The sequence below is a fragment of the Megalobrama amblycephala genome, linkage group LG3 (assembly GCF_018812025.1).
Source record: "Megalobrama amblycephala isolate DHTTF-2021 linkage group LG3, ASM1881202v1, whole genome shotgun sequence".
Taxonomy (NCBI): Eukaryota; Metazoa; Chordata; class Actinopteri; order Cypriniformes; family Xenocyprididae; genus Megalobrama; species Megalobrama amblycephala.
In genome coordinates this window covers 2,173,021-2,192,346 of record NC_063046.1, presented here as the reverse complement: position 1 = coordinate 2,192,346, position 19,326 = coordinate 2,173,021, and the positions used below count along the sequence as shown (strand labels likewise).

The window sequence follows — 19,326 nt, the reverse complement described above, 5'->3', positions numbered from 1 at the left end:
GAATCTTCATGAATAATGCTGTGATTCACACCTGAGAAGACAAAGACCGGCATAATGACCTGCATAATGACCCCTTCAGTCTGGTAGGCTATGTGAAAAAACCCTCTGATAACAGGATCATATCATCTGTATTAACGTTAATATAATGTCCACTGTATAGGCCTATTATAGTTTAAATTACAGTACCAGTCAAAAGATTGGACACATTACTATTATAATGTATTTAAAAGAAGTCTCATGTTCATCATGCTTTATATCAAAAATACAGAAAAAACAGCAATACTGTGAAATATTATTACAATTTAAAATAATGGTTTTCTATTTTAATATACTTTAAAATATAATGTATTTCTGTGATGCAAAGCGTATGAACATTCATGTTACCTCTATGGCATTTCATATAGGATTTTTGCTTAAAAGCATGCACATTTGGAGAAATATTGATGGATTCTCATATGTTTATGTCAGTTTTCTATACATAGGAGTAATATTTATTCATTATTTATTGTCATCACTATAAGCGCTGGATACTGTGTTTTCAATTCATACTTGCAGCCGGAGGGCGCTCTGAGCACATAGTCCACAAATGACTCGTGATGAAGAACAGACATACCATGTGACATTCCAGGAACTAACAGAGGCATCCAGAGATCGCTGTAACCATGGCTATAACATGCAGATAGACACTTTTGAAGATAATAAATACACGATTGTGACAATGTATTGCCTCAGAATTTGCGTCTGAATAGCACTCGCTCCGTGGGTGTGGCCGAATTAGTGGATAATGAGCTGACTGTGTGAAAAAGTGCTTAAAAAATTAAATTATAAAATTAATAAATGGAGCCAAATCATGGAAACTGCAAAGATGATTTTAATATCAGTGTCAGGTAGGAGTAAGATATGTGTCTAGATTTTAGAGTAGTTATAATAACTAGAGACATGTTCAGAAACACTGAACGTAGATTAGAAAGGTGCTTATTTTCACAACCAGATGAACAACACACAAACAGGTGAGAGAATGGCAAATCTTCAGAGGAGTGATAATGAATGGAATGGTAATACTGTCCTTTGTATTGAAGGTGACGGAGGATGGCAGAATGCGGGTTTCCAGACGTAACATAGACATTGGACTTCACACACGACGAAGGAGTACACAGGAGGAGAACAGGAGACAGACTGGAGACAGGTAAGTAATCCAACGGAGTCCTTGAGGTAAGCATGTAGGTAAGATGCTAACGAGATGGGACAATGAGTGTGTGTGAGAGAGAGTCCTTTATACTGCTGGTGATTGGAGTGCAAATGATGTGCAGGTGTGTGTGCTTAGAATTCTGGTGACAGGGAGCGTTGTGATTGGGTGACAGTGGAGCCTGGCGTTTCTGTGACAGTACCCCCCCCCCCCCTCCATGGCCCTCTCCGTCTGACCAGGATGGTTGGCGTGGAATGTGTCGAGCAGGATGGGGTCGAGTATGTCTTTCTAGGAACCCAAGAACGTTCCTCAGGGCATTGGTGGCAGCTGGGTTCCAGGACAGAGACTTGGGCCTATTATGGAGGAGGTTGGTGAGTGGACTGGAGATGATGCTCTAGTTCTGGATAAAACGAATATAGAAATTGGCAAATCCAAGAAAGCGTTGAAGTTCTTTGACTGTGGAGGGTGCTGGCCAGTTTCTGATGGCATCCACCTTCCCCTTGTCCATCCGGATGCCACTGCTGTCAATGTTATAGCCAAGGAACTGCACTGAGGGTTGATGGAAGGAGCATTTCTCTGCCTTGAGGAACAGATGGAACTCCCTCAGGCATTGCAGGACCTCTGCAATGTGCTGGCGATGTTCGGCCAAGCTCTGGGAGTAAATGAGGATGTCGTCAATGTAAACCAGAACTAACTTGTGCAGGAACTTTTGGAGCACCTCATGTATGAAATCCTGGAATACTGAGGGGGCATTGACTAATCCATAAGGCATGATGAGATATTCGTAGTGGCCAGTAGGGGTCACAAAGGCAGTCTTCCACTCATCCCCCTCACGTATCCGGATGAGGTTGTAGGCGCTGCGTAGGTCAGACTTGGAGAAAACAGTGGCACCAAGTAGATGTTCCAGGGCAGCTGGGACAAGAGGAAGGGGGTAGCGGAACTTGACAGTTGGAATGTCCATGGACCGCTTCTCAACGGGGCTCTCAATGGAGGTGGCACAGAGGGGGAGATGTCTGGATCGCTGAGAAGATGGTTGAGGCAGGGTCGAGAAGCAGATTCAGGATCTCACCGGTTTTCCATGAAATCACTGGGTTGTGCTGCTCCAACCATGGGCGCCCTAGGACCACGTCAGTGGTGGACTCCTCCAGAACCAGCAGATGGAGTTGTTGGAGGATGCCAACTTGAAGTTGAACGGGTCCGACCATATGGTTGATCTTTTTTCGACTGAGGGGCCTCCCAGTTATTGAGTGAATCTGGTAGACGGAAGGCAAGTCAGCTGTCTTAACCCTCTGGGGTCTGAGGATTTTTGGGTGTTGACATGCCCTGACATTTGTGCTTTTTTCAGTTGTTCATAAACATATTAATGACAAAAGTGTCATTACACTGTATTCAGCACAAACTAGGCTACAATAATATGTGAGGCGTTTATTTTCACAACCAAATGAACAACACACAAACAGGTGAGAGAATGGCAAATCTTCAGAGGAGTGATAATGAATATATGGTAATGAAATGGTAATACTGTCCTTTGTATTGAAGGTGACAGAGGATGGCAGAATGCGGGTTTCCAGATGTAACGTAGACGTTGGACTTCACACACGACGAAGGATTACACAGGAGGAGAACAGGAGACAGACTGGAGACAGGCAAGTAATCCAATGGAGTCCTTGAAGTAAGCATGTAGGTAAGATGCTAACGAGACCGGACAATGAGTGTGTGTGTGTGTGTGTGTGTGTGTGAGAGAGAGTCCTTTATACTGCTGGTGATTGGAGTGCAAATGACGTGCAGGTGTGTGTGCTCTGGTGACAGGGAGCATTGTGATTGGGTGAGCCTGGCGTTTCCGTGACAAGTATGAGTACCGATACTATTTTTCTGGTACTCACCGAAACCGATACTGATGCCTATATACATATATTAATTTATTTTCTTTTTTTTTTCTCGTTTGATGTGGCAGTTTTCCAAGCCCAACACAGTAAGACTAATGAATGTAGGACAGCTTCTTTATTATTACTCCAATGAAAAACGTAATTTTTATGTGCTTGTCACAAACTTAAAGCACAAATTTCACAGTGTCCAATAACCTGCAAAGGGCATAATTACCAAAGTCATAATAAAAACAAAATAAAAACAAAAACAAACATAATGTCTTTTTTAACCTGCCTTTCAAAAACTAAACAAATATTACAGAGCAAATGTTTATAACACATAGTCACATCCATGTGATTGGCCTCCTACAACGAACGAATAGCTGAAGTTTCATAAAAATCAATCAATGTATGCAGATGTTATAACACACTTCCTGTTCCCCTTATCTCACCATAAATTCGTTGCCTCACCATGGCCAAACCGTTCGAGATATCAAAAATTCACTCGTAATTTAGCATCCTCAATGTCTTGACTTCATGCTGACCGAGTTTGGTGGTGATCGGATTATTCGCCTAGGAGGAGTATATCAAAATCCAGAGCATGCGTTTTTTGAACAACCCATAACAGCTTCCTGTTGAGCCGCTGTATAACTTAGAGGACGAAAGTTGTTAGTGCCGATGAGTTCTATATGTGTACTGAGTTTCATACTAATACATGCAAGCGTGTTTGATATACAGACCAAGTTTTCAGACCCCATTCAATGGGGCGCCGTAGAGCCCCTGTGCCATGCCCGGGTTCCCAGCCTCTGTGCTGTCCTAATGGCTGCAGATTCCAATGTGTGTGCCAATTTTCAAGAGATTTTGAGCACATTAAGGCCCCCAAAAATCCCTTGATGGTTGAAAAAAATCCTTAGAAAATTATTAGGGCCCTGTGCCTTAGTGGCTTGGGCCCTAATAATCCTAAGGAAAATAATAGGGCCTTCACCCTTTCAGGGCTTGGGCCCCAATAAATGGAGCAATTCCAATAGGAGCACCATTGGTGCTCAGGCCCTAATAATGTCTTAATTCAACAGTCTCTTGTCTTCTGTGTCATTTTCATACATTGTTTATGTTCAGCACTTCCAGGTTCTACGTCAGAACGCCAACTCATTATTGGCCAGCTCCTGCGTCAGCATCACATGCATGCGTCGTTCTGCTCACGTGACCAGTTTTGGCCAATACTGAGCTGGCATGTGGACGTAAACATGTAAGACTGCACTATGCTTACTGCGTCACCTGCGTAAGGATAATGACAGGGAAAAGAAGAGATAGTTGAATCAAGTCATTATTTTTGTTTTGTTTTTGTGCACAAAAGTATTCTCGTTGCTTCATAACATTAAGGTTGAACTACTGTAGTCACATCAACTGTTTTAACGATGTCTTTAGTACTTTTCTGGTCCTTGAAAGTGGTGATTATATTGCTGTCTGTGGACAAATCATATACCTCTCGGATTTCATAAAAATATATCTTAATTTGTGTTCCGAAGATGAATGAAGGACTTACGGGTGTGGAACAACATGAGGGCGAGTAATTAATGAAAGATATTTAATTTTTGGGTGAACTAACCTTTTAATAAACAAAATAAGAGGGAGTTGTTATTTTTTTAGTACTGCCCTGAATAAGCCATTTCATTTAACATATGTTTATTTAGTCAAAATTAAAGCTGAATTTTTTCATATTTAATATTGTGTCATTACCTGGATGATCCACAACTGTTCTTTGCTTCAATGGACTCCAAACGGTTGAAGGTCAAAATTAGTTTCAGTGCAGCTTCAAAGGGCTTTAAACGATACCAGACGAGGAGTAAGGGTCTTATCTAGCGAAACAATCAGTCATTTTCTTAAAATTCCACCTTCCGTATTCTTCAAAATGCTTGCGCTGTGTGTCCTACACCATCCCTATTCAACTTACGGAACGAACGCGGCGCCAGTTCCGTTTTTTCCGTAAGTAGAATAGGGAAGGCGTAAGACATACAGCGTAAGCGTTTTGAAGAATACAGAGGGCAGAATGGCGAAGCACTTTAAAGGCGATCATTTGTGTTTATAAAGCATATACATTTGTTTTGTTTTTTTAATAAAATGACCGATTGTTTCGCTAGATAAGACCCTTATTGCTTGTCTGGTATCGTTTAAAGCCCTTTGAAGCTGTACTAAAACTCATTTTGACCTTCAACTGTTTGGAGTCCATTGAAGTCCACTATAAGGAGAATAATCCTGGAATGTTTTCATCAAAAACCTTAATTTCTTTTCAACTGAAGAAAGAAGGACATGGACATCTTGGATGACATGGGAGTGAGTAAATTATCAGGAAATTTGTATTTGAAAGTGGACTAATCCTTTAAATGTTGCAGTCCTGCATTTACTCAAAAATAAAACCGAGTTTTGTTGATGCTTTGCTATGTCTGTGACTTTGTTGACAACTACTTTTGATAAGCTAATGAGACACATTTTTATATTGAAAGCCAGTAGCATTTAAAATACATTAACTGTACGGTAATTTACAGAAGTTTATTTAGGCATGAGTGTCCGTTTCCGGAGATTTAACTGCTTGTACCCAGGAATTTTTGGAGATTTACAGCGTGTGCACAAGACACAGGGATTTACCGATGAGTGAGTGAACATTTCCGTCCGTGTACAGGGGTTTATAGCGTTGGTGAACAGACTGAGAAACGTCCGCACATGAAGTGGTCCATTTCTGGCCGTGTCAAGAAAACAGGCACGCCAGAGCACATGTACAGAAACTGCCAGAATTGTGTCGTTTACGGGTTTGTGCGTGGACGTTTATGGTCCGGAGACATGCCTTTTCATGCAGTGGTAAGAGTTTGAACTGAACCTTAAGATAAGCATAAAAAAGTGCTGTCTGGACAGTTTCTGTTGAACAAGTGGTAGACTTGTTCAACAAAAACTGCAAATCCACCACAATGGAAGGAGAGGAAAATGTGTAACGTCAGCTTTAAATTGCAGGTGATGCCGAGGCTAGCACATTCCAAGTTTGTTCTCCATATGGGATTTGACCCCAAACCCCTTACACCTCCTTACATGTGCAGATGGACCAAAAATGCAGTGTTGTAAATCTCTTATCACAGACAAAATGGCCCGAGGATGACTACTTCAGATGGACAAGCAAAGAGTCCTGAGCATCTGCTGAGCAGTGCTGTAATTTATATTCATTCTAAAACTAAAACTAACAATATGAGACAATATGTTGGTGCCAGATCTTTAGTTTACTTTGGCTCTCAGTTATGGGTCTTTTTCTGTTCCTTCTTTTTTGTTTTTACTCTTACAAGGGCCTCAATGTTACCTCAACTCTTTCTCTTACCAAAAACAATGAAAGACTTGGACAAACATAATGCTTTTTAGACTGAAAGGGAAACCAAACCTTGATTAATGGGCATTTATTATAAATTACTGAATTAAAGTCAATTTAAGTGATTTAAAATGGGTCTTTTACAGACTATTTATGTGCCCTTAAGGAATTTATGAAGCTGTTAATTTAACCACCACAATGAAAGAAAGCTAAGTGATACTATCAACTCCATGTTTGCATGTTTCTTTTATACATTTCCCATATTATGATTCTCATTTTAAAAACAGTTTTGCCAGTGACATTTAATCCAAAAAAAAAAAAAAACCCCAAAACAAACAAACTAACTAACAAACAAAAAAACACCCCGATAAACATAACTATACTAACCTGACAAATACGTTTTAATATATCTTTGCAGCCTACCTTCATTCCTACATTGCTGTTGTGCAGGTCTATCCGGGCGCGGAGGTCCTTATTGGACCTCTTACCCAAGAAGTCTTTGACAAATTTGTTGCTGTACTTGAGGTTGTCTCCACAGCCTCCCCACTGCCAAGCCTTGCGGTTCTCCAGGTCAGGAGCCTCATCACAGGTGCAGCGCTCCATGCGGCCAGCACTGCAGGCTTTGGCCATGGCGTGGGTCAGGCCTGCTGAAGAGATGGCATAGAGGAATGCCGTCTCCTTGAAGCCTGTAAGGAACATGGGGGTTATGAGGCAGCCAATAGTTCATTCCTGACCTTTAATTCTGTGATTTTTTTTCCCCCTGTGATTTTATAAGTTGAATTTCACCTGCAGGGAATGCTAGTAACAGCACCAACCCAACCTTGCACTTACTTCTGTTCAGCAATGCATTAAATTAATCAAAAATGACAGTAAATACATTTATGATGTTATAAATAATTTCTATTTCAAATAAATACTGTTCTTTAAACTTTCTGTTCATCAAATAAATCTGAGAAAACTCTAAACCTGAACACTTTTTGGTTTCTTGAGTGCATACAGTAAAATCAGCTTATAACACCGAGACTGGAGTGTCATGGTTGGTTTTGGGTTTTGCTATCACTTTCTTGTTTCATGTCTTTTATTTTGTGATTTCATAGTCATGTCACACTCATAGTAATTTCATGGATTAATGGTCCTAACCCTAACCCTTTTTTTGGATATACCTTTCATGTAGTGTGTTATATTGCTGTTTGTGAATGTAAAAGATCTGCAAAGTTTCAAAGATCGAAATGCACAATAAACAGAGTAACTGTCTCCCAAACGAAAGATCCGATTCTGAACTGCCCGAAACGAGTTGTCAGTAATTCCAGAGTAAGCTCTCAGAAAGGAGGTGTTTATAGAGATGCATGACTTTGGATGCATGTAAACCTATTGTAGAAGACCTCCAAAGCAAAATTAGGAACCTTAATAAATACCATAATAGGGGTACTTTAAGTTTAGTTTATTAAACTCAAATGTATTGTATTTATTTATTTATTTATTTTACAGTGTGGGTTGTGCAAGACAAACCTAAATAATGCTTTAGAATTTATTTGTAAAAAGTTGACCCCAGCAAAAAAGTCAAAAAAATATTGCACACTACTTACCTCTCTTTAAAATTTGAGCCCTGTAGTTACCCTCCAAAGTGCAGTTCCATCTCTCAAAGCGGAACTGGTACTGGCACTCTAAGGCACTCATGCTGATGGCCTCTATGAGAGTCTCGGCCACTCCAGGGTCCCGTCTGCACATTCTGCGCTGTTTCTTCTCCAGTTTGAGTCGATCACACAGCTTGTAGTGTGCCTTGCCCGTTCTTTCGTCTGGCTGTGAGGTCAGTGGCAGAATGGACAGGGGTTCTTTACCGGTCAGCCTATGAGAGAGATCATGGAGACAAATACCTTCACTCTTACTGGGAATTGTTAATAGGCAATTGTTGGTATGATGGTATATATATGAATGTCATAAGGGATGTGTCAGCCAGTAGCCTTTACCATTTAGAAAAGGTTGTGTCCTAAACAAAAGACAAAGCTATTTAATATAGACAGTTGTGAGGTACAGTGTATAGTTTCAGTGATATATGATACTGTTATTGTGATATAAATAAATACACTCTACACATTGAGCCAAGCTGTTTGTTTGGCCAATGCAAATTCAAGTCTTATTCAGATTATTTCCTGATCCCATTCAGCTCTCTGTTTCATAAAATTTCCTGTCTTTTCTCTTAAGTTACAGCTGTTCTTAAAGAGGCTCTATGTAGAATTCATAAACCTTAGTTATTAATGATACCAGTGGTCATTAAGTGAACTGCAGCCAGCAAATTATTACTCCATGCACACACACCTAGTGACGTGAGCTAGCGTTGGATGAACATTGTATAAGCAATAATAACTGAACAGAAATCAGGAGAGCATAAACAACACATCCTTTTTGGATTTTCCCGGCAAAAACATCCGAGTCATTACATGAAAATTCTTACATATAGCCCCTTTAATCAAGTTCTGGCAGTTCAAACTTTGATGAGCTGATAAGGTTGACCAGTAGGCTTATTAGTTTATAGTGACACCCTTTCGAGACAAAACTGACATTACTGACAATAGTTATTATGGATTGATACGATTTTTTCTGCATTAAATTGCACTTTTATGAAAGTGTGTGTGAAGCCATGGTCACACTCAGGCTTGGTAGGGTTACTTTAAAAATGTATTCCCTTACAGCTACAAATTACTTCATAAAAAAAAATTCAGTAACGTAATCCAAGTACCACAATATGAAAGTAATGTAATCTGATTACTTTTGGATTACTTCAAGGTCACATGTATAAAAAAAGAGAAAGAAAGAAAGAAAGAAAGAAAGAAAGAAAGAAAGAAAGAAAGAAAGAAAGAAAGAAAGAAAGAAAGAAAGAAAGAAAGAAAGAAAGAAAGAAAGAAAGAAAGAAAGAAAGAAAGAAAGAAAGAAAGAAAGAAAGGGGGGGCTTTACTGTAAATAAATTGCATTTTTAAATTTAACTTTAATTATTTCTTCTAAATTTCTGCAAGTTTTTAAATTTTACACGTTCCATACTTTTGAACGGGTCTCAACAATAAAAATTATTTTACAAATCTGATAAATTTATTGCAATATTATTACCGTTGTTGTTGTTTAGAGCTTAAAAATATAAAAGTCACATCAGATCATAACAAAACTGAACAAGCTTGGATCAAATGGATTTCTGTTCGTGTGTGTTCTGCTTTAATGTTTAGCATTTTGGTTACTTTTAAAAACTATTGAAACTAAGCAATCATGTCTCATTTCCAAAACTTGGGAATACACAGCCCCCAGTGTGTGTGTGTGTGTGTGTGTGTGTGTGTGTGTGTGTGTGTGTGTGTGTGTGTGTGTGTGTGTGTGTGTGTGTGTGTGTGTATAATGTGTGTGTGTGTGTGTGTGTAAAGGGCTATTCAGACATCTAGTGGCTACAGTATGGTATTACAGATTATTGTTTAGTCCCGTAGCTGGAAGGCAGCATTTGCACTGTACAACTATGTTGTTTGCATTTTCTTCTTTGAAAACAAAATAGCAAAATTTCTATGAATTGAAAGCATTTTTCCCCACGGGCAGCATCATTTCAACTAGCAGCAGTGGTTAAATCTGTGTCTGAGGAGATTGTAGACGGTTGTTATTTGCGCATGCACCAGCGGGTGGCTCGCGTGAGTCATCACTGGCAACAGAACCAGGAAATACTGTATAAGCGAGCAGCAGATTACATGAAACTGTAATCTGATTACTACGTTTTGACAACTGTAATGAATTAGTTACTGGATTTTTGTATCCTGATTACATAACACCGTTACATGTATTCAGTTACTCCCCAACCCTGGTCACACTAGACTTTAAGCAACATATCTACAGAATTTACAGATTTTCCTCCAACACTGCAATCCTGCACAGCTTTGCAGCTTTAATAATTTGCATTAAGCCAAGAGGCCACTCTTTGATGTTAAGATTGTCTAATGGTCCCACGTCTTCTCTTTGAATGCCAAGTTTCTTTGCATGAGCTTGTGTTGTTGGTCCCCCATGTTTGTATGTGTATGAATGGAAGTAAAAGGAGCTTAAAGTGTGACTGTGGCTTAAATGTGATACTACCAGTCCAGACAAATAAGAACTACTTTAGAGTTCCTGCTGCATAACTGAATGAATGGAAGGACAAGCCCGGCTTCACCTCAAGGAGAAAAAAAAAAAAAAAAAAAAAAAAAAAGAATGAGGGATGTTTTGGGCACTTTTTTTTTTATGTGTGCCCTGTCAGCTCAATAGCATGAATGAATTCTGATGTGGTTAATGTTCTCAAATGTCTAATGCCCTATGGAAAACAATTCCAGTTCAAAAGTTATTGTATGAACCTAAAATGGGCTTCACCTTATCTACTGTCCAGCTCTGTACATTTATCAGTGGTTCTCAACTCTAGCCTGGGGACCCACAACTCTGCACATTTTGTACATTTCCTTTATCTGACAGATCAAATTCTGTTTATGCAGCTCTCTGCTAAGAAGCTGATTGTTTAACCCTTATAGGGTCTTTGGGGTCTGCACAGACCCCAAACGACGTTTGCTCAAATAAAAAATAAAAAATTCTCTTTGTCCAAATGACATGAAACTTTGTACCGTTGTTAACACTTTCTAGATCTACAAAGAGAGAAAAAAAAAAAAAAAAAAAAAAAAAAAAATCGGAGTGATATCTTGTTTTTATGTTAGTGTAAAAAAAAAAGGGTCACACTCAGGGTCTTCGGGGTCTCCACAGACCCCAGGCAATAAAATGTAATTTTGTTATAAAATAACTGCTTTTTAAAAAACAAATGTAATTTTACTCTGTTTATTAATGTTTTTACTTCATATTTGTGCAGTTTTTGGAGGATTTCTCGTATCTTTTAAATTTATATAAATAAATAAATATTTTTACAAAAACAGCTTATGTAAAATTCACTTTATAAAAGACCCACATTTCTAACTTTCATTCATGGGGATAACATGGATAATTTGACATGGTTTAGTGTAAGATTTTTGCCCATCTTTTGAAAAATGCAGTTTTAAAAGTAAAAAAAAAAAAAAAAATCACTTTTACCAGTAGATGGCTGCAGAGCTCCACTATTTGCTATGTGCTATCTGACTGACTGAAAGACATCTTTTCATAAGTTTTTTTTTGTTGGATTCATATCTAAATGTTATGAAATCACAATTATAACAATAAAAAAATACTTTGTCAAAGTTTAGCATTTTTTGTACTGAAAAAAAATTAATTTTTCCAAAATGTTGATTTTGAGGATGAATTTTGTCCATTTTCACAGTGGAGTCTCATCATAATGTAACAATATTGAAAAACTTTTTTCATTACAAAAAAATACTAAACTTTGACAAAAAGTACCCTTTATTGTTATAATTGGGATTTCATAATATTTAGATATGAATCCAACTGAAAAAAAAAAAAAAAAAAAAAAAAAATTATGAAAAGATGTCTTTCAGTCATTCAAATAGCACATAGCATATAGTGGAGCTCTGCAGCCATCTATTGGTAAAAATGATAGTTTTTTTACTTTTAAAACTGCATTTTCCAAAAGATGGGCAAAAATCTTACACTAAACCATGTCAAATTATCCATGTTATCCCCATGAATGAAATTTAGAAGTGTGGGTCTTTTATAAAGTGAATTTTACATAAAAAGCTGTTTTTGTATAAAAACCTATTTTAAGAAAATATTTTTTAATTTATATAAATTTAAAAAAAATATGATAAATCCTCCAAAAACTGTACAAACATGGAGTAAAAACATTAATAAACAGAGTAAAATTAAATGTATTTAAAAAAAAAAAAAAAAAAAAAAAGTATTTTGTTACAAAATTGCATTTTGTTGCCTGGGGTCTGTGGAGACCCCGAAGACCCTGAGTGTACTTCCCAAACGAAGACCGCATAAGGGTTAAATAAGGTGTGTAACTAAGAGACACAAAATGTGCAGTATTAGACTGAGAGTTGAAAATCACTGGCATTTAATACATACCGTACACAGATAATTTTGCATTTCAGCAAATGTTGCATGTTTTAGACATGGTGTAGGCAGCATGTGATGGGCAGTACCTCTTTTGTCAGTTTATTTTAGAGCATGCAAGCATTAAACACACTCGCTGGGTCTGCCACATAGCTGGCGAACATCTAACCAGCATTCTGCGGTTTGTGACGAGGAGAGCTGAGAGTTACTTTCATAACACATTCAAGGGACAAGACTGTCAGCTCATGACCATATTGGTCACAACAGTTGACAACACTGGCAGAGCTGTTGCTCATTATGTGTAATTTCTGGGTTCCTTTTACACATTCAATGAGAGGCAAAGAAAAATGGATTTACAAAACTTACGAAACACAGGTTAAAAAACACATATGTTATTACAGTGAAGATTATAGCTTTAAATCTGCCACTTTTGTCTTCTGATATAGGCGTTGTCTATTATTAACTACAACCTAGGGGTTGCCCAGAAAACATACATCAACAGAGCAGCAGATGTTGACATGTAATGATTTTCCACTGGAGGCAAGCATAGCGAACCCAAGTGCAGTTTATTGAACAGAAACATGAACTAAACACAAAACATAGAAGTGGCTTGACTTGATTTTAAACAAAAACAAACTCACCAACAGTTGATTACAGGGAACAAAGCTAGACAAGAGAACAATGAAACATGAGGGCTATATATACAGAGAGACTAATGACAAACAAGGAACACCTGTGAACAATCAAGACAATGAACCAATCACAAAACAGAACTGATAAACCACATGACTAAATCAACCAATGACAACAGGCTTGTTCGACCTGATGCAGTGCCGACAGGCTGACTTGAAGCAGTGCATGCCGGTAAGAAATTTTGCCTGACCTGAGACAGCGTCGATGCCATGTGACTGTGACGTGGCATCAAAGTAGCGTGAGAGCGATTCGAGATCAGCCACCTCAGTCAGCGCAGTTTCTCAAGATGAGCTGCACAAGTGCTGATGACGACACAGCTGTTTCATGATTGGCCGGATTCACCGCATGACAATGATCAAGTGTGTTTCGTGTTTATTGTCACGTCTTCAGTTCCACTAATGCTCAAAAATCCGTTTTTATAACAGTTAAAGCTCTTCATGTAGTCGTGATGTTGTATTGGGTCATGTTTATCAAAATAAAACTGAAAAAAACGTAGACCCCGCTACATTGGTATTTAAATAATATATGCTTATATTGAACTTTATTCTTGTAAAAACAGATGCTGTAAGCAGTACATAAAGTATTGAATGAATGTCTCTGAAATGTCAGTGTATTAGTTAAATATTGCATTCATTTCACTTCAACTGTGATAAAGTATGCAAACGCAGTGCGAGCGTCATTACGAGAAGCAGAAGTGTCCGACTTCACGTCTTTTTTTAGCTCCTCCCCACCTGCACGCGGCTACTCTCGCCGATTGGTTACATCCAGCCGCAGACAAACACACCTAATAGGTGTGTTCGACATCAGCTGCGGCCGGATGCAACCGATCGGCGAGAGTAGCCGCGTGCAGTCAGGGAGGAGCTGAAAACGGAGACATGAAGTCGGACACTTTCTGCTTCCTGTAGTAACGCTCGCACTGCGTTTGCATACTTTATCACAGCTGAAGTGAAATAAATGCAATATTTGACTAATACACTGATGTTTCAGAGACATTTTCATTCAATACTTTATGTACTGCTTACAGTGCCTGTTTTTACAAGAATAAAGTTCAACATAAGCATATATTATTTAAATGCCAATGGAGCAGGGTCTACGTTTTTTATCATTTTTATTTTGATAAACATGACACAATACAACATCGCGACTACATGAAAAGAGCTTTAACTGTTATAAAAACAGATTTTTGAGCATTACTGGAACTGAAGGCATGACAATAAACACGAAACACACGTGATCGTTGTCATGCGGTGAATCCGGCTAATCGTGAAACAGCTGTGTCGTCATCAGAGCTCGTGCAGCTCCTCTTGAGAAACTGCGCTGGCTGCCTCAGGCGGCTGATCTTGAATCGCACTTTGAAGCCATACGTCACAGTCACATGGTGTCGGCGCAGACATGAGCTGCGTTCCAATTCGCCTACTTATACTACGCCCTAAAAGTATGTACTCTTTCTGTGAACCAAAAGTACTTACTTTTGAGTGCGTAGCAAGAGAGTAGACAAGCTTTGGGACATACTAACACGTCATACAATCGCGTCTTTTCTCTCTGTCGCATCCTGTCACCGTAAACTGGCCTGTCAATCATCTTACATCCTCCAGATTTCATTTAGTTCATTTCATACCGTATCGGAGAGAAATGCAGCACGTTGATCTGCAGTCGCGGGTCTTTCATGTGGAGAACTCTCCTCATATTAATGCATAATGATGCATTTAAAAGTTAATGGCCAATCGGATCTTTATAAAAGTCCACATTGGTATTTGCAGATGAAAAATAACACGGATAACATTAAATATATATTTTCTATCAGGTTAAACTGATTATTAGTCACTCAAACCTCTCAGCGTCGATCGCGCGTATCCGCCATGTTTTGTAGTTTTTTAACACTTTTTACTCGTGTTTGTAGTTCTGAGCTGAATCCTCGTCCAATGCGCAGTGGGTTGTGGGCAATATTAGCCTTTATAGTGTGCACGGATCCACACTTTGAAAATCTACAGGAAATAGTAGACCATCCGGGGACTTTTGGCATACTCTTTTCAACATACTATGCTTTGGGACACACTTATTTTAATCTCACATACTATTTAGGATGGATAGTACGGACATTGGAACGCAGGGATGGTGTCAGACAAAAATTTCTTACCGGCATGCACTGCTTCAAGTATACTGAAGCATACTATATACTGACTCTTGTCATGCAGTTACATTTCCAAATGTTCATGCAATTTATCCTGAGTTTGAAAAAGAGCTGCCTCATAAGGAAATCATGACACATAAAAAAAAACCCTGATGTTTATTCAGTTGCTCAAAGGTGACTTCATGCAAAAATATAAGTGGGTCCACTTGTGTTTTTATTCATTTCAAACCTTCAGGCTTGTCGTGAGATCTGGTTAACAAAATGGGGGGATACTTCAGCTACTTTTCCCGGGAATTATTTAAGCAAATGTGTTGGGTATGCAGCAATAACTACACACTTTTTGATCGCTTCATGAATGGGCTTTAACACTATATATGTAGTCACATACCATATGGCAATATTACCTGAACATTTTAATGAGTAGAGTTAACTTCTGATTTTGAGGTGTAAGCCAAAATGCTGCCTTAATTTATTTGTGTGAAAAATTTGCTGTCAAGAAACCTGATTATGCAACTGCATAATCCAATTAGGACATTAGACACAATTGTGGCTTGACTGTGTAATCCTGTAATATTTTGTCATCTCTCATATATATATATATATATATATATATATATATATATATATATATATATATATATATATATATATATATATATATATATATATATATGATAAAAATGGTTATGAGAGCTGAAGCTAAGTGTAAGGAATCAGTTTACTGCAGCAATTTGTCATCTATTGACAAGTTATGGAACAGAAACTAGGCAAGCAAAGACTTGCAAACGCATATTAACAACACCCACATCCATTGCTTATTTTATAATGGCATGTTTATCCCTCTCCAACATAGCCACATTTAACAATACAAGTTAACTTCATTAATTAGTAGTCTAAATTTGATGACCTAAAAAATATCAAATGTATGCATTTGACATTAATTTCACTCACTCACAAGTGACCACTGTTTAATTATTATCAAATATCAAGACACAACAATTAAACTATGTAATGCTTTAAAATAGATGTATTGTTCATGGCTGTTTCTAATGGATGAACCTTTTTTTTCCTTCTCAAAATTACACATTTCTCAAATTTTTATTTTCTGGCCTAAAGTGAAATTTAAACTTTATGCAGTTGGCTGTAAGAATTCAACAGAGAACAAACTGACAGATCTCATAGAAACAAAACAGTAATTTCATGTTGGGCCTCCGAGAAGTCTTTGAGACATGCTTCTATCTGAAACACAAAAGCTACTATGGAACTGGAGAGCTGCCAGAGACACTGAGCTCCACTAATCCCTGGGCTACTGGTGATGGCTTACAGCCCAGTATTTTTAGACTTTTACCCAGAGTGCTGGAGGGCAAGCCTGGATGTGTGAGAATGGAGAGCAGTCAAGTATTTAGGCTTTTGAAAGATGTAGTCATCTCAGCAATGTGGGCTCTTTTTCCAAAACTGTATAGATTTGACAGACAGCCTTACTGCTCTGAGTGTCTACAGTATATCAATAGTAAATCTTACATTGAAGTTTTATCCCAGGAAATACCTTATCATTTGACTTCTTCAAGGAATAGATCACCTAAAAATTAAACGTGTCATGTCATTATTAACCCAACCACATGTAGTTCCAAAACCATGTTCTGTTGTTTCCATAGAATACAAAATATAGAATTTTTGAATAATATTCTCTCATCTTCTCGTAACTCTTTTCTATTCATTGTCATAATAATATGTTATTCATGGTCCCCTCTGTTCTGCATATTTAAAATGGTGCGTGTTATTGCCAACTGTATGGTAATATTTCAACTGTTTATTATAATTATATTGTTTCAATAACACATTTCAAATAAGGAATTAAATCTGACAAAAATAATAAATAAAACAAATAATATCTATACAGACTCTAATCCATCTTATCTGTGTGTTCTGGGGTAAACAAACAGACTATTTTAACTGTACGGCAGGACTTAAGAATTTAACTGTAAGGCCGACACATTAAGCATCACATTGAAAAAGACAATTACTTCTCTTAACGTTACAGTACTGTAAATAAGGTCAATATTGAGACCTCTCCCATTCATGTACGTATGCATGCATTTTCTTCTTTATGTAGTCATTTGTTCTGTAGAAAAAAAGTAACTCCATACAGGTTTGGACATTTATAAGTAGTATAAGCATTTATGGAGTAAATAATGAAAGAATTTTCTGTTTGTAGAATTCCAGAAAATTCTTTATGATAGAAATGTCTGTTACTGTATTACTACATTTACATTAATATTTATTTTTATTTATTTATTGCAATTTGTTTTGCAAATTAATAAATATGGCAAACATCATTGTTTAGGCTAGGGTTAGGGGGTAGAATATACTGTTTGTACAGTATAAAAATAATTATGTCTATGGAATGTCCCCATAAAACATGAAAACCCAAGAGAAAAAGAGATTTGTAATATGTGACAGATTTGAACAGCGAGCAGTCTATAGTACAAGGAAGAGGAAACAAACAATGACTGTGTAACCATCAGATTGTTCAGTGATGCATCAGTAGGAGGAAGACAGGTGGTTTTGTAATAGAACAGCCTAGTGCCAGTATGGTATATGTATGAGAACAAAAGGGAAGAGTAAATGATAAGGTTCCTTGTTCTTCTAAGTCGGAAATGCTCAGTCCTGGGGCCGGATTCCCGAAAATCTTCTTAAGAAAGGAGTTAAGAAAATTCTTAAGATAAGGCAGACACATTGAGCATCGCATTGAAAAAGACAATTACTTCTTTTAACGTTACAGTACTGTAAATAAGGTCAATATTGAGACCTCTCCCATTCATGTACGTATGCATGCATTTTCTTCTTTATGTAGTCATTTGTTCTGTAGAAAAAAGTAACTCCATACAGGTTTGGACATTTATAAGTAGTATAAGCATTTATGGAGTAAATAATGAAAGAATTTTCTGTTTGTAGAATTCCAGAAAATTCTTTATGATAGAAATGATCTGTTACTGTATTACTACATTTACATTAATATTTATTTTTATTTATTTATTGCAATTTTTTTTGCAAATTAATAAATATGGCAAACATCATTGTTTAGGCTAGGGTTAGGGGTAGAATATACTGTTTGTACAATATAAATATAATTATGTCTATGGAATGTTCCTAGGAATGTTCTTAATTATAATTCTTGAAAAATTCTTAAGAAATTCTCAAATATTTTCTTAAGAACATTCAAAAAAAATAATAATAATAATAATAAGAAAATTAAAGGCTTTGGTGTTATTTGATTGAAAGGCGAGTATTGCTGAAGACTCAGCGAATGAAAAACACCTAAATGTGTGGTCACACTGGACTTTTCATCTTATTGACTTCCATTCATACGTATGCGAATGCATCAGACCGGAAATGCAAGCTTGTGTGAAAAGTTTCTCATTTTGCTGCATTCCAAAGTTCAAGTTTGGTGAACTCTGACCTGCGAATTCGCATCATGTAAAGACGTGCGACCAATAGAAAATCGATTTGTCATGGCATGACCTCTTGGCTGAATAAAAAAAAAAAATGATATTTTTGCAGTAAAGTTGAGTAGGTTGTATACTTTTACATTTTGAATGTATTACTATATGTTATATGTTGTATTTATATTTATAAAAAAAGATGCTGTAGACCGTGACGTCATATCACGACCGTTGCAGTGTCCGTTGAAATTTCGCACGTTCAAAATCTAATGTGAACGTGGCTTTAGCCCGTCTTTTTGCACTGCCACAGATTAACGTAGATATCATAAGCGCAGACTATTTTCCCATTCATTTACACTCATCCTTGTATCTATGTGCTGCCTCTCTAGTTCTAGCTTGAGTGAGCGCAAATGATCAAGCAGTGTCACATCAGAGTACATGTCCACATATGGTACTAGAAGTAATATGTATTATATTTACCTAGCTAGTGTTATGTTGTAATGCTTAATATTTGAAACAACCCAATAAATTCATTAAACATCTTACATTTGGGTATTTAAGACAGGTTGGAGGTTATCCTAACTTTAATAAGTTATTTACGATGATTTTTAAGAACATTCTTTTCAAGAACATGAATACTTCTTAAAATTTCTCTTAAGAATAATCTTATCGAAAAT

The 19,326-nt window shown here is 37.3% G+C and overlaps 1 protein-coding gene across 1 annotated transcript in view; it reads right to left on the bottom strand.

Moving 5' to 3' along the window:
* wnt9a (wingless-type MMTV integration site family, member 9A) overlaps window positions 1-19,326 on the bottom strand; it is a 171,758-nt gene that overhangs the window by 65,220 nt on the left and 87,212 nt on the right. The window contains exons 2-3 of the mRNA XM_048183481.1: window positions 7,984-8,243; window positions 6,821-7,083 (exon numbers count right to left, since the gene is read on the bottom strand). Coding sequence (XP_048039438.1) covers window positions 6,821-7,083; window positions 7,984-8,243 — 523 coding nt within the window. The remainder of the gene's footprint in view (window positions 1-6,820; window positions 7,084-7,983; window positions 8,244-19,326) is intronic.